The sequence below is a fragment of the Aedes albopictus genome, chromosome 2 (genome assembly GCF_035046485.1).
Source record: "Aedes albopictus strain Foshan chromosome 2, AalbF5, whole genome shotgun sequence".
In the NCBI taxonomy this organism is placed as follows: domain Eukaryota; kingdom Metazoa; phylum Arthropoda; class Insecta; order Diptera; family Culicidae; genus Aedes; species Aedes albopictus.
The window spans coordinates 389,936,157-389,955,145 of NC_085137.1; the positions used below are offsets into that span (position 1 = coordinate 389,936,157).

Genomic DNA, 18,989 nt, shown 5'->3' on the forward strand with positions numbered 1-18,989 from the left:
CTTGGTCCTTCGGCTAAATGTCGCCGAAGGGACGCACCACTCACTCGCAGGGGCGGAAATGCAAGGGAAACTCGTATTTACTTTCGCGTAATCAGAAAAATAAATTACTTGCCCCGTCAACATCCTTCCTGCCCGGCAACGAAAAGAAGAAGCAAAACTTGGGAGATTCTCGTTCTCATTATCCCGCCGCCGCCGTTACCGGTCGTCCCAGAAAGGACCCGATTCAGGACCTCGACGACGACGACGACGCGACGCATTGAAGGGATGAAGCTTTTGCGTCGTCGGACTGATATTTTTCGCTTGATCGAAGATTAAAGGCTCGGTATGGGAGGGCGCTCGCTCGCTCGCGTGCTGGCAAAAAGCATTCCAGATTGCTTTCTTATTCGTTCTTTTTTCATCTCATTCAAGCCAAAGCGGCAGGCAGCCAGTCAGTCCCAGTCAACCGGAAGCGCTTGTAATCACATTGAAGCGGAAAATCTGGATTCAACCGGCAACAGCAGCAGCAGCAGAAGCAGCGGGCACAAAAAGTCCTGTCCTGTGACCGACCATTCAAATCACAGTGCAAAGACGTAACGCAGAGCAGGGCCAAAGTTTTCGTAATGAGATTATCGCTTCGCTTTTTATCACTTTTTGTGCGGTTGATTTGGGAATGTTGGAGTGGGAATGTAATGGAATGTGAGCCGAAGAAGTCGTGATTATCATAGGTCGTGATAAGTTACGCATTTGATTATTTCTGCAAGAATATTTCAATAGAGCTAAATTGATTTTTTAAGCAAACTTTTCACTATGGGGAAGACGGCTTCCCCCAATTTGCGAGTTATCGCGGGTTTTGCTTTCAGTCTCCAACCGTAATGAAAATAAATTTCATTTAAAATGAAAAAGACCGTAGTTCAGGACCAGGTGGTAAAACTTAGAATATTTTAGTTTCGAATGTTCTTTTACAGCCATTCCACAGAAAATCGGTATAGTAGAGATCAGAATATATTTAGTGATATGTACTAGGTGATACTTAGTAAGTTTGTTGTTACTCATAATAATATTTAATCATTCTTTTATTTCGTCATCAGGCTGGTACATTTTTAGATAGAGATGAAAAATCAAGAATTTTTCAAAACTCGAAATTTTCAAATAATAATAATAATTATTATTATTATTCTTATTATTATTTTGTTTATTATTGTTATTTTCTTATTAATATTATTATTACTATTTTGTTTATTAAAAACATTTTATTATCATTATATTTAATTTTGATTTTTAATATTGAACTTATTTTCCTATATTATATTATATATTTGTAAATTTGATTATATTTTAAATCGTTTCCAAGATACAAAAACAACGTTATGAAAATATGCAATACAATTCATAGTTTTATGAGGATTTATGGTATTATCAAATTATATAGGTACTTAATTGTGTTCGAAGGTTGTTCGATTGGCCCTGAGGTCATAAAAACCTTATAAAAAACTAGTGTATGTATGTCAACGAACTGTTAACCAAAAATACAATTTGATATCTTTTAATAGTTATTATGAAACTAACATTCGATCAACTAACTAGCACTACGTATAACTAAAAAATGCATTATGGAATATTTAATTCACAGGTCACTGAAATATTATAAAGTATCATTGATTTCACCTACAGAAAATAAATCCAAGCGAAGAAAATCACCAACATGTTTGACTTTTCCCATTGATTCATAGATTGAAAAGTCAAGTTTTCACCCAAACGTCAAAATTCAATTCGGTTTGGTTCTATCGATTTCCAGATCCCATGAATTTGTACTTTCAAGTTTGATTTGTATGTTGGTTTATTAAATTGGTAAATTGGTCAGAGCTTCATTTACGTGAAAAATTGCTCGTTTTTGGTATGAACCCGGGTAGACGTGAATATCATAATCATATCTTAAAACAATCAAATTTTGATGTCATATCTTAATATGATGTTGGTGAGATGTTCAAAGAGTTGCAGAATATCTAAATTCTCAATATCGCATCGTGATATGATTTCTAAATTAGTACCAGAGCGTTCATGATTAACAAAAAGATTAATCATGATTAATCATTGATGATTAAAATTATAATTTTTGTGATTAACGATAAAGATTAATGATTTATTTGATTTTTAGTATGATTAATGATTGATTAATGATTGAAGTTGGGTTTATCTGTGATTACTGAAAATGATTAATGATTAAAATGGCTCATTGATAAATAGTCATGATTAATTAATCACAAAAAACTGGAAAAGATTAATGATAAACTAGATCTAAGTTATTTAAAATATATTTGAAATTCAAGTAGAATTTCTCATTTTCCGCTAGTATCCAAGCAACACACAGGGTTATAAATTAGTGACGGCAGCGTATGGTTGCACAGTAAGTCACAGTGGTATCAGGTATCAGACGGCCGGCTCCAGAGGCACGTTATCCTCCATTTGGGACATTTGTGCCATCGCCATACATATAAGCCTATTTCATCATTTACCTGAGGGAGAATAGGACAAGGGATGGGAATTAGGAAAGGGAAAGGTGATGAAATAGGAAGGGGTGCCCTGGAAGAGGGAATGAACGCATAAGCGCAACGAGAGCTCATAGCCCATACCACAACGGGTTTATTCAGTGCCCTGAAAGGGACATTGTAAAACACATAAGCGTAAAGAGAGTCTATAGCTCATTGGAGGTAGCTTGTGACGTCATGTGACTTTCAATATGACATTGAAAGGCACGTCATCGAAAGCATCCTCAATATTCAAGAAATCACCCAAGCAAAAACTACGTTTGAGCGAGTACTTTCTTGGAAAAGTATACAATTTTATGTAAAAGAGTCACTGTGGACATCCCAAATTGGGAGGCATGTGTGTTCACATGAATAGGCATGTTAGCCAGACGAACATCACATATGTGATAATCGACAATGCGTTTCAAGCATTTCAGAAAGAACGAGGTAAACTGCTAAATCTGGAACTCATTCCTTCTTTATACAACGCACTCACCCTTTCGGGATAAAATTATGGAGTCATTTCACGCCATGAAAATACCCAATAGAAAATTACAAGAGTTCAAAAACATGTTTGAAATACTCAAATCCCTCTGGATAAAAATAGGACAAAACCCCATTTGCTCCTGGAGAAGCAGTAAGCAGAGCATTTTAGTGCCCACCAAGTCGAATCTATAGCTACAATTCTCGGGCGGAAGCTAGAGATTCGTAGGGGATACTGGGGAGACTTGATCCCTTTTTCTTAATTTACCTGAAACTTTAAGAAAAAACCCAAAACTAGATCCGATTTCCGTACAAAATGGCAGGTAAACCTCTATTGCAAGTTAATACACAACAGAAGGCCTTTACATTATTGTTAAAGTTTTCAAAACTGTGTTTTTATGGAGGCATGCCTTATGATGTATTTTTCAAAAATGGGTGACACTTGATCCCCCTTTGAGCACATGGTTTATTTAAAGGGAAAATAATTCCAGAGTCTTCCTATTCATTTTCTTTTCAAGTTTTCTTGTATTTGAATTTGGAGTGTTTGAAATTATAAGATTTCCTTAAATTTTTAAGGATATGCCGTAGTTTCAAAATGGGAAGACTTGATCCCCCTTTTCTTAGTTTGTACTAAAGTTATAATTATCTGACACATTTTATCGTTGAATAGACTAGAATTCCAAGTAAATAGAGGCTTCCGAATAGAATTTTATTTTTCACATGTATAATGTGTGCGTAATCCTCGAGGGATCAAGTCTCCCCATGTCACTGTTGTGTATACTAAGCTGAATTAATTAAAATATGTTAACAACAGCCTTATTTGGATAAATAAGTTTGAAAGTATTCTATTTAAACTATGTGCTGTGAAATTTTGACACGATTTGGTTTAATTTTCACAAAGTTATTGAGATTTTTCGGAATCGCCCAAAAGATTTCTGAAGAACTGAAAACAAACCATCAGCCGTTAAAAAATAATGCAATGTACAATCGAAATCACTTGTAGCCAAAACATAGTCGTTTGTCCAGGAGTAGTTTTGGAAAAAAATATGCTAGAAGAAAAATGTTTTTGATTCCGAGCAAATATGGGGGGAACAAGTCTCCCCAGGGATTAAGTCTCCTCAGTCTCCCCTAACTATACAAAAGAATGGTTTATCCGAAGATATTTTGAACTTGAACAGATCAGAGTTCCTTTCAGGTATACCTCTTGTGGTCCGCACAGACCGCAGAGGACAAGCTTCTTGCAAAGCAATAGTTATGGTATACCACAATGGAGGGCGTTGAAGTACCAAAACCACAATGAAACTCTCTTGGAGTAGCATTGGAAGCGAGTTATCCATAAAATGTGGTCGCAACCAATTAGTACAGGTTACCCAGTATGTTGAGCAGGGAAGCCTAAATACGCAAAGCTTGTGAAGGAACACTCAAAAGTGTAAAGAAGGTCAAATGGAGACTCCTCATCTGACACTTGTCAATCAGTCAACTCATGACAAATTCTGCTCATGCAGAGTTCAGTTAGGTGCAATTTAATGTTAAGTAACGGCAAAAGGTTATTGCAACCATAACAAATTGCAAATGCTCCATAGAAAATCAAAAAGCGCTCCATAAAGAATGAACATATGTTCCATGAAAATGTGCAATGTTACCCATAAATAATTGAAAACGTTCCATACATTATAAAAAATGTACCGGTAAAACATCAACTTTCTCATTAAAAGTGAAATTTTGCACCAATAAATAATACTCAAATGCTCCATAATAAAATACAAATGCTCCATGGAAAAATACAAATGCTCCATAAAAAATTAAAAGTGTACCCATAGAAAATTGAATCTTGCTCCATAGAAAAATTAAATTGCACCATAAAAAATTGAAATTGCACCATAGAAAAAAGACAAATGCTCCATAAGTATTATCAAACTGCACCACATAAAATACAATTTGCTCCATAAAAAAATGAAAATTCTCCATAACTTTAAACATTAGCACCACTAAAGCAGTGCAATGTAAAGCAATTCAGCCCTGTCGAATTAAATTATGAGAATATTCTATCTATGGAGGATTTTCAATTTTTCATGGAGCAATTCATATTTTCTATGGTGCAGTTCGATAATACTTATGGAGCATTTGTCTTTTTTCTATGGTGCAATTTCAATTTTTTATTGTGCAATTTAATTTTTCTATGGAGCAATATTCAATTTTCTATGGGTACACTTTTAATTTTTTATGGAGCATTTGCATTTTTCCATGGAGCATTTGTATTTTATTATGGAGCATTTCAGTATTATTTATTGGTGCAAAATTTCACTTTTAATGAGAAAATTTGATGTTTTACCGGTACATTTTTTATAATGTATGGAACGTTTTCAATTATTTATGAGTAACATTGCACATTTTCATGGAACATATGTTCATTCTTTATGGAGCGCTTTTTGATTTTCTATGGAGCGTTTCTATTTGTTTATGGGTGCAATAAATAGGCTGCCTTAAGTAACTGTACTACCTAAGTAATCCATCAAACTGAAGCATCCCCAATTAATGTTTAAGCTACTTCAGATGCTGTAATCATCGTAGCAATACTGCCAAATATCAGCGAAACGATGCTGAATACAAGAGCTTGCTTGAAGGCATCCATAAGGAAAGATTGAAATATACTGTTAACGTTATTCTAATATATAGCATGCTCGAGGCACGACACTTCATTTATAATGAAAGAAGCAAGACTGGGTTCACAAGGTAACCTATACAGAAGTTACCCTACAAAAATGAACTTTTTGAAGTAGAGCCACTTGGGCTACGCACGCTTTTTACGCTGAAAATTGATCTGAGGTTTCCTAGTCGTAGCCACTACCCAAACTAGACAGGATTACACTCTTCACAATCACAGCACAAAAAGGAAACATCAACGACAAACCAAATCGGTGTCAATTGAAAAACGCCAATGGCTGAAACGCATTAAGCGAACCCATATAGGTAGTAATGTAAGCTAATTTACAACATTTGAATAATCCCGCCCTTACTTAGCCTCAAATTTGAGACTTAAGAAGGGCAACTGATTATCTCGGAGAAACGCAAGGTCCACTGGACCATTGCTCCGGTTAGCGCAGTAAGAGCGGAATACTGTGGAGGACGCCCTAATTTTCCACAGGCTCCGTTTGTGGTTAGGTTTTTATTAGACCCCCCTAACCATTCAGTCCTTGGCACGGTAAGCATAAAGCCGCATAACACCATGAACTAGGGGTCACCTGTTTAGTGGACTCTTACCACTGGATCAGGCGGTCCGTTCCGTAGTGTTATTCTAAGCCAATTGAGACAACCGCTACCGACACTACACAGCTATCTAGGCTGATCGGGAAAAGAAGTTAACATTGATGGTTAACTTCCGAACGAGCCCGAACAGCCCGAAAGAAGTCACAGTGGCTTCTGTGCAACCCTTACATACGCTGCCGTCACTGCTTTGTAACCCTGTGTGTTGCTTGGGTACTTTCAATAACTGATCTAGTATGAGAGCAAGCGTTACTATTCCTCCGCGAGGAAAAGTGACAACTTCATTTGAATTGCATGCGATACGTTACATTTTATTTGCCATGGGTTCGCTCAAGTAATTTTGAAGCGGAATCACATTATATCATGTCCCATCTTTTTGTACAGCACGTACAAAGTGGGAACCTGCTGGGAACTAGCCTTAAAAAGATAACTCTGTACAATGAATTTTGTTTTTACGCGATTCTATTATGCACGATTTTTCTACGCGATTTTCTCGAAATAACGCGATTTTTTTACGCGATTTTGGTCTTTTACGGAGGGCATATCGCGAAAAAAAATCCTTTGTATTTTATTTTGCGCGATTTCTCGAAGTTGCGGGAATTCTTTTTGCGCGGACGCATCCATCGCCTGAAAACAGAATTGAGTGTATTGAAGACATTTAAAAAAAAGGGACATAAATTACATTACACTGGAACCAAATTTTATGCCATTGGCTGGGGGTTCATAAATTAAAACGGACATAATAAGAGGGAAAACAATCAAATTAGGGCTGTAATGAACGAATTAAGTTCGCGTAAACAGGTCTTGCTCCCTGGCATTTGAGATGAGGCCAAGGGATTTTCAGGAAGATCCCAGAAAGTCCAACGAAACGGTGTTCCTTCTTCAGGAGCATTCAGGGCGTTCCGTCAGGTTTCATTGGAGTTTTTAAAAGGATTTTAAGGGATTTTCAATAGTATAATGGGAATTTCAGAGGCGTTCCAACGCATTTCAGAGGCATCCCACAGGCGATTCAGATAGTTTCAGGGGCGTTCCAAGGGGTTTATCTTTGTTTTTCAATTTGATTACGATGATTTCAAGGGCATTTCAGGGGTGTTTCGAAGCATTTCAGGTAGGGTCATATCAGAGGGGCTTTCAGGAACATTTTAGGATTTCAGGGGCATTTCGAATAGGTTACGGACATTTCAAAGGCATTTCGATGAGATTATGGAGGTTTCATTGGCGTTTCAAGGCATGTTCTGGGCGTCTCAAGTGTTTTCGTTAAGAGGTCTCTGAAAATTCCCCTAAAATTCCCATGGACCCAATGTAACTCATTTGTGACCCTCCGAAAGCACTGAAAACGCTTATATATGACCTCTAAAACCCGTCCATAATCCTCTAAAAGCTTCCTGAAATGCCCCCGAAATTCCCCTTAAAAGCCCATGGACACCATGTAACGCACCTATGACCCAGCGAAACCATCGAAAACACCTCCGTTACACCTCCAAAATCTACCAACAATCCTCTGAAACTGAAATGCTCCCGAAATCCACTTAGAACTCCGTTGGCCACCTGTAACGCTCCTGACAACCTCTGAAACCAAAAACGCCTTCGTTACGCCTCCGAAACCCGCCGAAAATCCTCTGAAACTTCCTGAAGATATGACGAAGCTACACCTTGAATTTGCAAGAGCACAAATCTGAATAACCGGATGTCCGTTTGCGCTGAAAAGCTGATCGATTGCTCACCACCAGCGGATAACCAATCGACTAACTTTGCAGCGCAAACCGACTTTTGGTTCTTCAGATTTGTGCTTTTGAAAATTCGAGATGCAGCTTCGTCATATTTTTTACTTGAAATGCTCCCGGAAAAGCCCCTAAAACCTGCTCCGAAAACCAATGTCCGAGACCTGACCACCAGGTACCTCTCTGAAACCCCTTTGGATCCCACGAAACGCCTCAAAAACCTCCAAAAATGCCCCTGAGACTCCCTGAATCCCCCCTGAAGCTCTCTGGATCCCATGAAACGCCCATGAGATCCCTTGGAACCCATTGAACCCTCTTAAACGCTTCCAAGACCTCCGGATACACCCAGGTACCCCTTGGAATTCCCCTGAAACACCCCTGAGTCCTGCTACCTTGAACCTCCTGAAGCCCCCTAGAAACCCACTGCGACTGCCTGAAATTTCCTTAAACCTGATAAGATTTCCTGGTACCCCACTGAAGCCCCTTTTGACCCCCTGAAACCTCCCTTTGATCGTTCCTATAAACGTCCCCTGGCCGCCGTTGCTATAGCTACTGTTATTATTACATATGCACATTATTTAGCTTGTGTTAAAGTACACGGTGATAATAATAAAAAAATATGCACATTATGCACAGTATTGTAGGGCATAAAAAAGGTACATAAATGGAAAGTGCATAAAAATAACCTGTATAAAAAAGGTTTAAGTATTCAGAACAGCATTTAAACTAATTCAAATTGGATCATATATTTTATGTGATGAACCATTTTTTATGATGAATGATTAATGATTGATTGAGTTTGTTTTCTTATGATTATGATTACTGATTAATGATTAAGGTGAATATAGAACGAAGCCACACTTCGAATTTTCAAAAGTACAAATCTGAAGAACCAAATATCGCAAAGCGCTGAAAAGTTGATCGATTGATCAGCCGCTGGTGGTGACCAATCGATCAACTTTTCAGTGTCATCCGTCATTTGGTTCTTCAGATTTGTGCTCTTGAAAATTAGAGGTGTGGCTTCGTCATATCTTCACCGTAAATTGAGAAAGCAGTGTGATTAAGATTAATGATTAATGATTAAAAGATATTTTTTTTATTGTGATTAATGATTTTTGATGAATCTTAACCATTAATCATTAATCATGATTAAATTTATGATTTATCATTAATGCTCTGATTAATACTTAATGTGAACTTCGGAAAGCCTTGGGTAACCCACCCGCTAATAAATATCGGAATTTCCCAACATTGCGCATGAAAACTATTTTTAACTTTGGTGTATACTTTCATTATGCGCCGTCCCCAAATTACGTAATGCTTCAGGAGATAGGGAATTAATAAATTACGTAACGCTTCAGGGGAATTGGGAATACAGCTTAACTTTACGACCCATACAAAAAAAAAGTTGAAATTTTCATACAAAAACACATTTTGAGCGCCCCCAGATCCTAATGAACCAACCAACGAGTTCAAAAATGCCGCCTTATGTCCACCACGAATTTTTCAAACGAGTACTGGGACAAAAAGGAGGTAGAAGTGGCCTTCATTTTCAATAAACGGGTTTATAGATGCGGCATTTGAACCAAAATACAGAGAAATCGGCACAAAAAACGCTAAAATCGATATTTGCTTTTCTTTACGATACTAAAAAAGGCGATAGATTCCTTATTGTTCATAAAGAGCTGAGCTAGCAGTAAATTCTACTGCTTTGCCCAGTTTAACATCAGTTGTTTATTTTATTTCACTGTGAGTAATCCAGCAGAGGCTTTCTATTTGAGTCCGATTATAACATGATCTGGACCTCGACATCGAAGCTTGCCTTTGTGATACGAATCCAATAAATGGATCACCGGACAATTTGGGAGCTCTATCGGCACGCTAAACACAATACGGCCATTACGAAAAACGGACCATTTGATTCTATTCTAGATTCAACGAAACATACCGCTGCAGATGACCAGCTTTTTGGGTTTCAACCAACAAATTGCGTAGTAATTTTGCCTCGGGTATGCGAACAGGCGACGGTCGTGACGTGACGGCCACGATCTTCTGAATGCTTCCAACGTTTTACTGGGCACAGTTCACAATAGAAATCAGAAGGTAAATTCTCCGTTTCTGTAACGAAATTATGCAAAAAAAAACGTAGCTATCATGATTCCTTGCCAAATTTATTGCTGTTAGAGCAAAACTTTGGAAAACTTTGTTGCTTAAGTTGCAAGAAATGAAGAAAACAATGACACAGTTACCCAAAGTTTTGCTCAAACAGCATTAAATTAGGCAAGGAATGGTGATAGTCACGCTTTTTGCGTCATTCTATTGCAGATATGGAGAAGTTACCTTCTCACCATACAAAAATTCAGCTCATTAAAACAATCTAGTGCTTCACTGATTGCGTCCTATTGGTGGAAATTCGCCCTGTTTTAGGCGCAAAATAATCCATAAATGTTTCTACACATGTCGTTTTTGAAGTTTGGATCACTAGCTTTGTTCACAATTCATAGCATAGGCATAAAATGTGAAATCATCTATAGAAAAGTGCTCTTTTAGTTTAGGAAAATATGCAATTCCCAATTGAGCCTTAATTCATCATATCGCTTCAGTTTGAAAATTTTGAGTGGAAACTGTATTAATATTCTGCAATAGAGCATTCATCATTGGAAAATCTGAAAAATACTGCTTAAGATCAAAATTAGCTCTTCACACATTCATCTATAACATCCGAAAATTGAAGGATCTGAAAAATACTATTCAAAATCAAAATTAGTTCTTTCATACACTCATCTACAACATGGAGCGACCAAAGCAACACAACTTGGAAAACGTAGAACTTGATGCTCTTGTTGCCTCCTATTTCCAGATATGAGTCGTAGTGCAGTGGTAATGTCACTGCTCATAAGTTCGATTCTGGTCGTGACCATATATCTTTTTTTTACTCTAGTCCATCTGTCAGATCATTTTTTGATATTGGTACAGCCCAGATCTCCCCAGATATTAGTTTGATCGTATAATATCTGAATGGGATATTATTATGTTTTTCCCCATACTAATTTTTGATCTTATTTTTAATCTTTTATCTCTTATGTCAAATAAACCAATAGCTAATTATTATGATCTTGAGTACTTCACTGAGTAATATCAAATGATGATATTGTTTTGATTTTTTCTTCAACTCGGGAATGGTCTGCAGTCTGAACGGATTGATTTCCCATACTTAAAATTCCAGTCTCTTACGTTTGGCCTTCATTGGCTTAACTATAACTAAAAAATCACGCAATCAGTCACGAGATAAAATGCAGTAAGTGCCCAAACTACCGAATTCAGTCCACTTGCGGTGCCACACCGAACGCCGATATTATCACGTTGATCAACGTTATCAGGAAGATGCCGATCGTGACAAAATTGTTGATTCTGTTCGCTTTGCAGGTTTCCCGCCTGTTGTTGACATCGTAACGGCTGTTCATAACGAGCCCAACGCCGACCGCAATCTGTATGACCAGGCTGATTGAGATGAAGATTATGCTGAAGTAATAGTACGGGTGACGGGCGAACGATTCGATCACGTAGCGCAGCTGGTTGGCGTTGGCCGATACCAGCGCCAGGTCCATCATACCTAAGGCAAGATTTTTCTTCTGTTGATAGGTGTTGATGTTTGGGATGACTTCTCCTGTTACAGGGTCGACCGCCACTTCTGGAGTCTGTGGATTGATTGATTAAGGTCGGAATTGGGAATGAGTTTACGATTTAAAGGTAGTTATTTACTTTTCTAATCACCTGGTTTGATGAGCTCGTTGAAACTTTAGGTGCCGTTGAACTATTTTCTACGTCCATCCTGATTGATTTTGGGAAGAAAACAAACTTTACCTGATTCAAAGCTTTTTGTGTTTACCGAACTACTCTATGAACGAAGTGCTAAAAATAGTCAACCACCAAGAAGCGGATGAAGACAAGCGATCTGAACGGATGCACAGCTCACACTAACCCACCAGCGCAGCGATGTTTTTGGAGATTCTAATACATGTTTGCTCGCTTTGGTCGGCTACATTAGTTTTGTGAAGACGCGTTTGCCTTTTTTATTCTTTCATCAGCAACGGTTACTAATACATGCAGAGCAAAATTGGTTGCTTCGCTATTTAGCTTAGGTGGGTGTGAGGCCTTCGATACAATTTTGGGATTTGGGAACTCCATGCATATATTTTCTTTCATAAAATTTATGTTGCGAAATAGATTTTGACTTAAAGGTTTTTTTTAGCATAAACGAAAGTATTTGTTAACGTTTTGCTCACAATCTACCAAAAGATAAATTCAAAGAACAAAATCAACTGTCCATAAAAACGTCCTTCGTTACCGACGATAAATTGATATTATTTTGATTTAGGTCCGCTAATAACAATTCACCAAAAATGTGTTCAGAGCAGTGGTGTCATCGTGATTACTCCAAGCTACTCACTGAGTAACCAGCTCTTTAGATTTAACCTTCCTTAGTCCCTAAAAAAAAGTTACAAATAAGACCCTGGGGTCATTTTTGACCCCAAACTTTGAACGGCTCTCAAAAATCAGTGGCTGGGCCGATTTTGATTTTCTTTGGCCCAAATGAAAGCCACACATGTCTAGTTTTCAAAACCCCCGGAGAGTTTCGGATTTGGTCACTGTGGCCACCGGGAACCTGCTTCAACTGAAAAATGCCGCTTTAGAGACCCTAATTTTGGCAAGCTATAACTTTGCAACCGAACAAGTAATCAGGACCGTTCAAGAATCGTTGGAAAGGTATTCACGTGGACTTTGATTAAAGACATTAATATTGACTAATTCTTAAGAACCGGTTCCGGAAATCCGGAACATCCGGAAAGTAATGTTTTTCACGATAATGTGCTAGAAAGCACATTCATATTATTTACAGGATAGAAGTTTTTGCATCAAACTTCTTTAGGCCATAATACAATCTGTCGAGAACTATTTCTGTATGTTTCTGGTTATGTCCCGTCCTTCTGGAACCGGTTCCAGGGATCCCACAAGATGGCCAACGAGTTGACTGTAACGAAATTGAACGGTTTTCCGCGCTAAACACATCTGCGTTGGTTAACTCATGATGAAAACTCAATAATTTTACATGCTCCATATTGTTGTGATATGTAAAAATATTGTTGGACATTGTGGTCTTATGTGGCCACCGGAGTGACCACCGGAGAAACCCGTATTGAGGGGCTTCTATGTTTTCGCAACAAAGATAGGCATTCGACGGCTCTAACTTCATGATATTTCATGGCCATGAGGCTTCTGGCATTAAATAGAAGAATTGACCATTCTGGTCCGTTTTGGCCACCGGAGTGACCACCGGAGAAATCCGTATTGAGGGAGTTTCATTTTTTACAACAAAGATAGGCATTCGACGGTTCTAACTTCATGATTTTTCATGGCCATGTGGGTTCTGGCATTGAAAACAAGAATTAACCATTCTGGTCTGTTTTGGCCACCGGAGTGACCACCGGAGAAACCCGTATTGAGGGAGTTTCATGTTTTTGCAACAAAGGTAGGCATTCGACGGTGTCAGGCCATTCGGCCGAAGGTCATTAGGCCGAAGGCCATTCGGCCGAAGGTCATTAGGCCGAATGGTCATTAGGCCGAATGGTCATTAGGCCGAATGGTCATTAGGCCGAATGGTCATCAGGCCGAATGGTTCTTGCCGTTACGACCCCACTGAGACAAAGCTTGCTTCTCAGCTTAGTGTTCTATGAACACTTCCACAGTTATTAACTGAGAGCTTCCTCTGCAAATGACCATTTTTTTTATCTGTATTAACGAGATTTTTAGCCCTAGGCTAGTTCATCTCGGGACCCACGCTTTACTTCCCTTCCGAAGGAAGAACTCACATTTTGTGAGTTTGTCGGGAGTGGGATTCGATCCCAGGTCCTCGGCGTGATAGTCAAGTGTTCTAACCATCACACCAGGTCTGCTCCACAAATGACCATTTTGCATGTGTGTATCGTGTGACAGGCACGAAGATACTTTATTGATGCTGAATCTACTGATATTTTACCCATGATTTTTTCCTTCTTTTAAATATAGGCTGTTCTTTCTAGTATCATTGCTAAAATAGTTTTTGGCGCTGAAACTGCTGATATTCAATTAATAAATTTTTCCTTCTTTAAAACATAGGCTATTCTTTCTAGTTTCATTGTTAAACTAGTTTTTCTCAAAAATTGTTGGAAAAGGTAAAAACAACGGCTAACTTTCAATTCGTCCTGATGACCATTCGGCCTAATGACCATTCGGCCTAATGACCATTCGGCCTAATGACCATTCGGCCTAATGACCTTCGGCCTAATGGCCTTCGGCCTAATGACCTTCGGCCTAATGACCTTCGGCCTAATGACCCAGCATCGCATTCGACGGCTCTAACTTCATGATTTTTCATGGCCATGTGGCTTCTGGCATTGAAAAGAAGAATTGACCACAATAGTCTGTTTTGGCCACCGGAGTGACCACCGGAGAAACCCGTATTGAGGGAGTTTCATGTTTTTGCAACAAAGATAGGCATTCGAAGGCTCTAACTTCATGATTTTTCATGGACATGTTGCTTCTGGTATTAGATAGAACAATTGAATATTCTGGTTCGCTTTGGCCACCGGAGTGACCACCGGTGAAATTCGTATTGAGGGAGTTTCATGTTTTTGCAACAAATATAGGCATTCGAAGGTTCTAACTTCATGATTTTTCATGGCCATGTTGCTTCTGGTATTTAATAGAACAATTGAATATTCTGGTTCGCTTTGGCCACCGGAGTGACCACCGGTGAAATTCGTGTTGAGGGAGTTTCATGTTTTTGCAACAAATATAGGCATTCAACGGCTCTAACTTCATGATTGTTCATGGCCATGTGGATTCTGGCAATGAAAAGAAAAATTAACCATTCTGGTCTGTTTTGGCCACCGGAGTGACCACCGGAGAAACCCGTATTGAGGGACTTCCATGTTTTTGCAACAAAGATAGGCATTCAACGGCTCTAACTTTATGTTTTTTCATGGCCATGTGGCTTCTGGCATTAAATAGAAGAATTGACCATTCTGGTCTGTTTTGGCTACCGGAGTGACCACCGGAGAAATCCGTATTGAGGGAGTTTCACGTTTTTGCAACAAAGATAGGCATTCGACGGCTCTAACTTCATGATTTTTCATGGCCATGTGGCTTCTGGCATTGAAAAGAAGAATTGACCACAATGGTCTGTTAAGGCCACCGGAGTGACCACCGGAGAAACTCGTATTGACGGAGTTTCATGTTTTTGCAACAAAGATAGGCATTCGAAGGCTCTAACTTCATGATTTTTCATGGACATGTTGCTTCTGGTATTAAATAGAACAATTGAATATTCTGGTTCGCTTAGGCCACCGGAGTGACCACCGGTGAAATTCGTATTGAGGGAGTTTCATGTTTTTGCAACAAATATAGGCATTTGACGGCTCTAACTTCATGATTTTTCATGGCCATGTGGCTTCTGGCATTGAAAAGAAGAATTGACCACAATGGTCTGTTTTGGCCACCGGAGTGACCACCGGAGAAACTCGTATTGACGGAGTTTCATGTTTTTGCAACAAAGATAGGCATTCGACGGCTCTAACTTCATGATTTTTCATAGAAATGTTGCTTCTGGTATTAGATAGAACAATTGAATATTCTGGTTCGCTTTGGCCACCGGAGTGACCACCGGTGAAATTCATATTGAGGGAGTTTCATGTTTTTGCAACAAATATAGGCATTCGACGGCTCTAACTTCATGATTTTTCATGGCCATGTGGCTTCAGGCATTAAATAGAAGAATTGACCATTCTGGTCCGTTTTGGCACTGGCTCGGTCCACGGCGACGACGACGAAGTGATGATGAAGAATTAATTAACGACAGTTTGGTTTGGGGGAAACCACGCAAAGTAATTGGAACGAAATGAGGATAATGATCGAGCATATGATGATGAGGATCAACAACGGGGCGCAAGAAATTTTTTAGGGGTTACCAATCGTGATGTTGTCAGAGGCGTAGCTGGATGTTCATCATACGTTATTTATTTATCGGCGCAAATATTGTGTATACGACAGTTGTGGAAATTTTACTACATATACTGTTGTTGAAAGCTTTATTGGATTAAGGCTCTGATTCATTTGACGGATTTTGTGGTTTAATGTTTAATGTTCCTGATTACTCCTGGGCACTGGGTTTTATCCCTGGCCCTGACCAGTCTCTTTCAACTTATTTTATAACTTTGTATATACAGTCGAGACTCTTATAAGATCACAAGTCGGGGGGCGCAATAGGAATCCGCTTAATAGGAGACTAAGAGCTTATGGGTTTTCGGCCTTTTGGGGGTACGGCCTATTATCTCGGGTGTGTTAAGAGTTAGCGCAATACTTTCTTCGGCAAAGTTTTAGGGCTTGATAAGATCTACCATTTAGAATTTTGGTTCATTGGATTAGTTGGCAACTTGGCCGCTAGAGGGACCATCAACAATTTGATGCTAAATTGCACTACAGGAACCATATCAGGTTGTCAAGCAAACGTTACGATATGCGACAGCTCAAGACCCTGATAATTTGGAAGGATAGTGTCTTCGGAAAAGTTGTTGGGTACGCCAATAACTTACTGACGATGAGTTGCGAAGTTCAAAATTCCTCCACTGGGCGGCGCTAGTGAATATGCAAATTTTAGAAATTTCATAGCTCAGAATCATGATAACTTACGAAGTTGGTGTCTTCAGCAAAGTTGATCAGTATGACATAAACTTACATAAAAATAAACACTTGTTTCGCAATTCTGCCACTAGGCGGCGCTAGTAAATATGCAAATTTTAGAAAACTTATAGCTCAGAATCCTGATAACTTAGAAAGTTGATGTCTTCGGCAAAGTTGAGCAGTATGACATAAACTTACATAAAAATAAACACTTGTTTCGAAATTCTGCCACTAGGCGGCCTTTACCGGTTTTTTTTTGACTTTTTTTGAAGTTTTTCGGCTCAGCAAAACTAGTGTCGCTCCCCCCGATAACTTAGAAAGTTGGTGTCTTCAGCAAAATTGACCAGTATGACATAGACTTACATAAAAGGGAAACCTTGTTTCGCAATTCTGCCATTAGGTGGCGCTAGTGAACTTGCAAATTTTAGAAATTGTATAGCTCAGAATCCTAATACCTTAGGAAGATGGTGTCTTCGGCAAAGTGGATCAGTATGACATAGACTTGCACAAAATGGGACACTTGAGTCAGAATTCTGCCTCTACGTGGCACCAGTAAACACGCAAATTTTAAAAATCTCATAGCTCAGAATTCTGCAATCTTGGAGAGACTGTATTCTTCATTGATGAGATACTTGGTTTGAAATTCTGCCCCTGGGCAGCATGCACATTTTATTGATTGTATACCTTGATGTCAGTCGGACTCGAAAGGAATCCTCCGTGGAACTTTTAAGAGTATGCCAGTTGAAACTACTAGACGAATTAATTTAATTAAAAAAATTAAAGAATTGCGAAATGTTCATAAAACTCACTAAATGGATAATATTTGTGACTGAATTCCTCGATTGCAGAACTTGATAATTCCCTAATTCAAGTGAAACATTGTTTGTCTTCCTCAAGAAAGCCCTTCTCCTACCAACTAAGACAACTTTTCATTCTGAAAAAGCTGAATAGTCAAAATAGTACACAATCATGAAGTTATAGCCGTCGAATGCCCATCTTTGTTGCAAAAACATGGAAGTCCCTCAATGCGATTTTTTCCGGTGGTCACTCCGGTGGCCAAAACGGACCAGAATGGTCAATTCTTCTTTTCAATGCCAGAAGCCACATGGCCATGAAAAATCATGAAGTTAGAGCCGTCGAATGTCTATATTTGTTGCAAAAACATGAAACTCCCTTAATACGGATTTCACCAGTGGTCACTCCGGTGGCCAAAGCGAACCAGAATATTCAATTGTTCTATTTAATACCAGAAGCAACATGTCCATGAAAAATCATGAAGTTAGAGCCTTCGAATGCCTATCTTTGTTGCAAAAACATGAAACTCCCTCAATACGAGTTTCTCCGGTGGTCACTCCGGTGGCCAAAACAGACCATTGTGGTCAATTCTTCTTTTCAATGCCAGAAGCCACATGGCCATGAAAAATCATGAAGTTAGAGCCTTCGAATGCCTATCTTTGTTGCAAAAACGTGAAACTCCCTCAATACGGATTTCTCCGGTGGTCACTCCGGTAGCCAAAACAGACCAGAATGGTCAATTCTTCTTTTCAATGCCAGAAGCCACATGGCCATGAAAAATCATGAAGTTAGAGCCGTCGAATGCCTACCTTTGTTGCAAAAACATGAAACTCCCTCAATACGGGTTTCTCCGGTGGTCACTCCGGTGGCCAAAACAGACCAGAATGGTTAATTCTTGTTTTCAATGCCAGAACCCACATGGCCATGAAAAATCATGAAGTTAGAACCGTCGAATGCCTATCTTTGTTGCAAAAACATGAAACTCCCTCAATACGGATTTCTCCGGTGGTCACTCCGGTGGCCAAAACAGACCAGAATGGTCAATTCTTCTATTTAATGCCAGAAGCCACATGGCCATGAAATATCATGAAATTAGAGCCGTCGAATGCCTATCTTTGTTGCAAAAACATGGAAACTCCTCAATACGGGTTTCTCCGGTGGTCACTCCGGTGGCCACATAAGACCACAATGTCCAACAATATTTTTACATATTACAACAATATGGAGCATGTAAAATTATTGAGATTTCATCATGAGTTAACCAACGCAGATGTGTTTAGCGCGGAAAACCGTTCAATTTCGTTACAGTCAACTCGTTGGCCATCTTGTGGGATCCCTGGAACCGGTTCCAGAAGGACGGGACATAACCAGAAACATACAGAAATAGTTCTCGACAGATTGTATTATGGCCTAAAGAAGTTTGATGCAAAAACTTCTATCCTGTAAATAATATGAATGTGCTTTCTAGCACATTATCGTGAAAAACATTACTTTCCGGATGTTC

At 39.0% G+C, this 18,989-nt stretch overlaps 2 protein-coding genes across 4 annotated transcripts in view; both read right to left on the minus strand.

Annotated features, from left to right (window-relative positions):
- The window catches only part of LOC109404556 (cGMP-inhibited 3',5'-cyclic phosphodiesterase 3B), a 916,127-nt gene that overhangs the window by 358,227 nt on the left and 538,911 nt on the right, over positions 1 to 18,989 (minus strand). The gene's annotated exons all lie outside the window — the stretch shown is intronic.
- LOC115265043 (ninjurin-A) lies at positions 1,407 to 12,174 on the minus strand. The gene is made up of 2 exons (XM_062853188.1): positions 11,747 to 12,174; positions 1,407 to 11,670 (listed from the first exon to the last, which is right to left on the minus strand). The coding sequence occupies exons 1-2, from the start codon at positions 11,801 to 11,803 to the stop codon at positions 11,293 to 11,295; spliced, it is 435 nt and encodes a 144-aa protein (XP_062709172.1). The 5' UTR covers positions 11,804 to 12,174; the 3' UTR covers positions 1,407 to 11,292.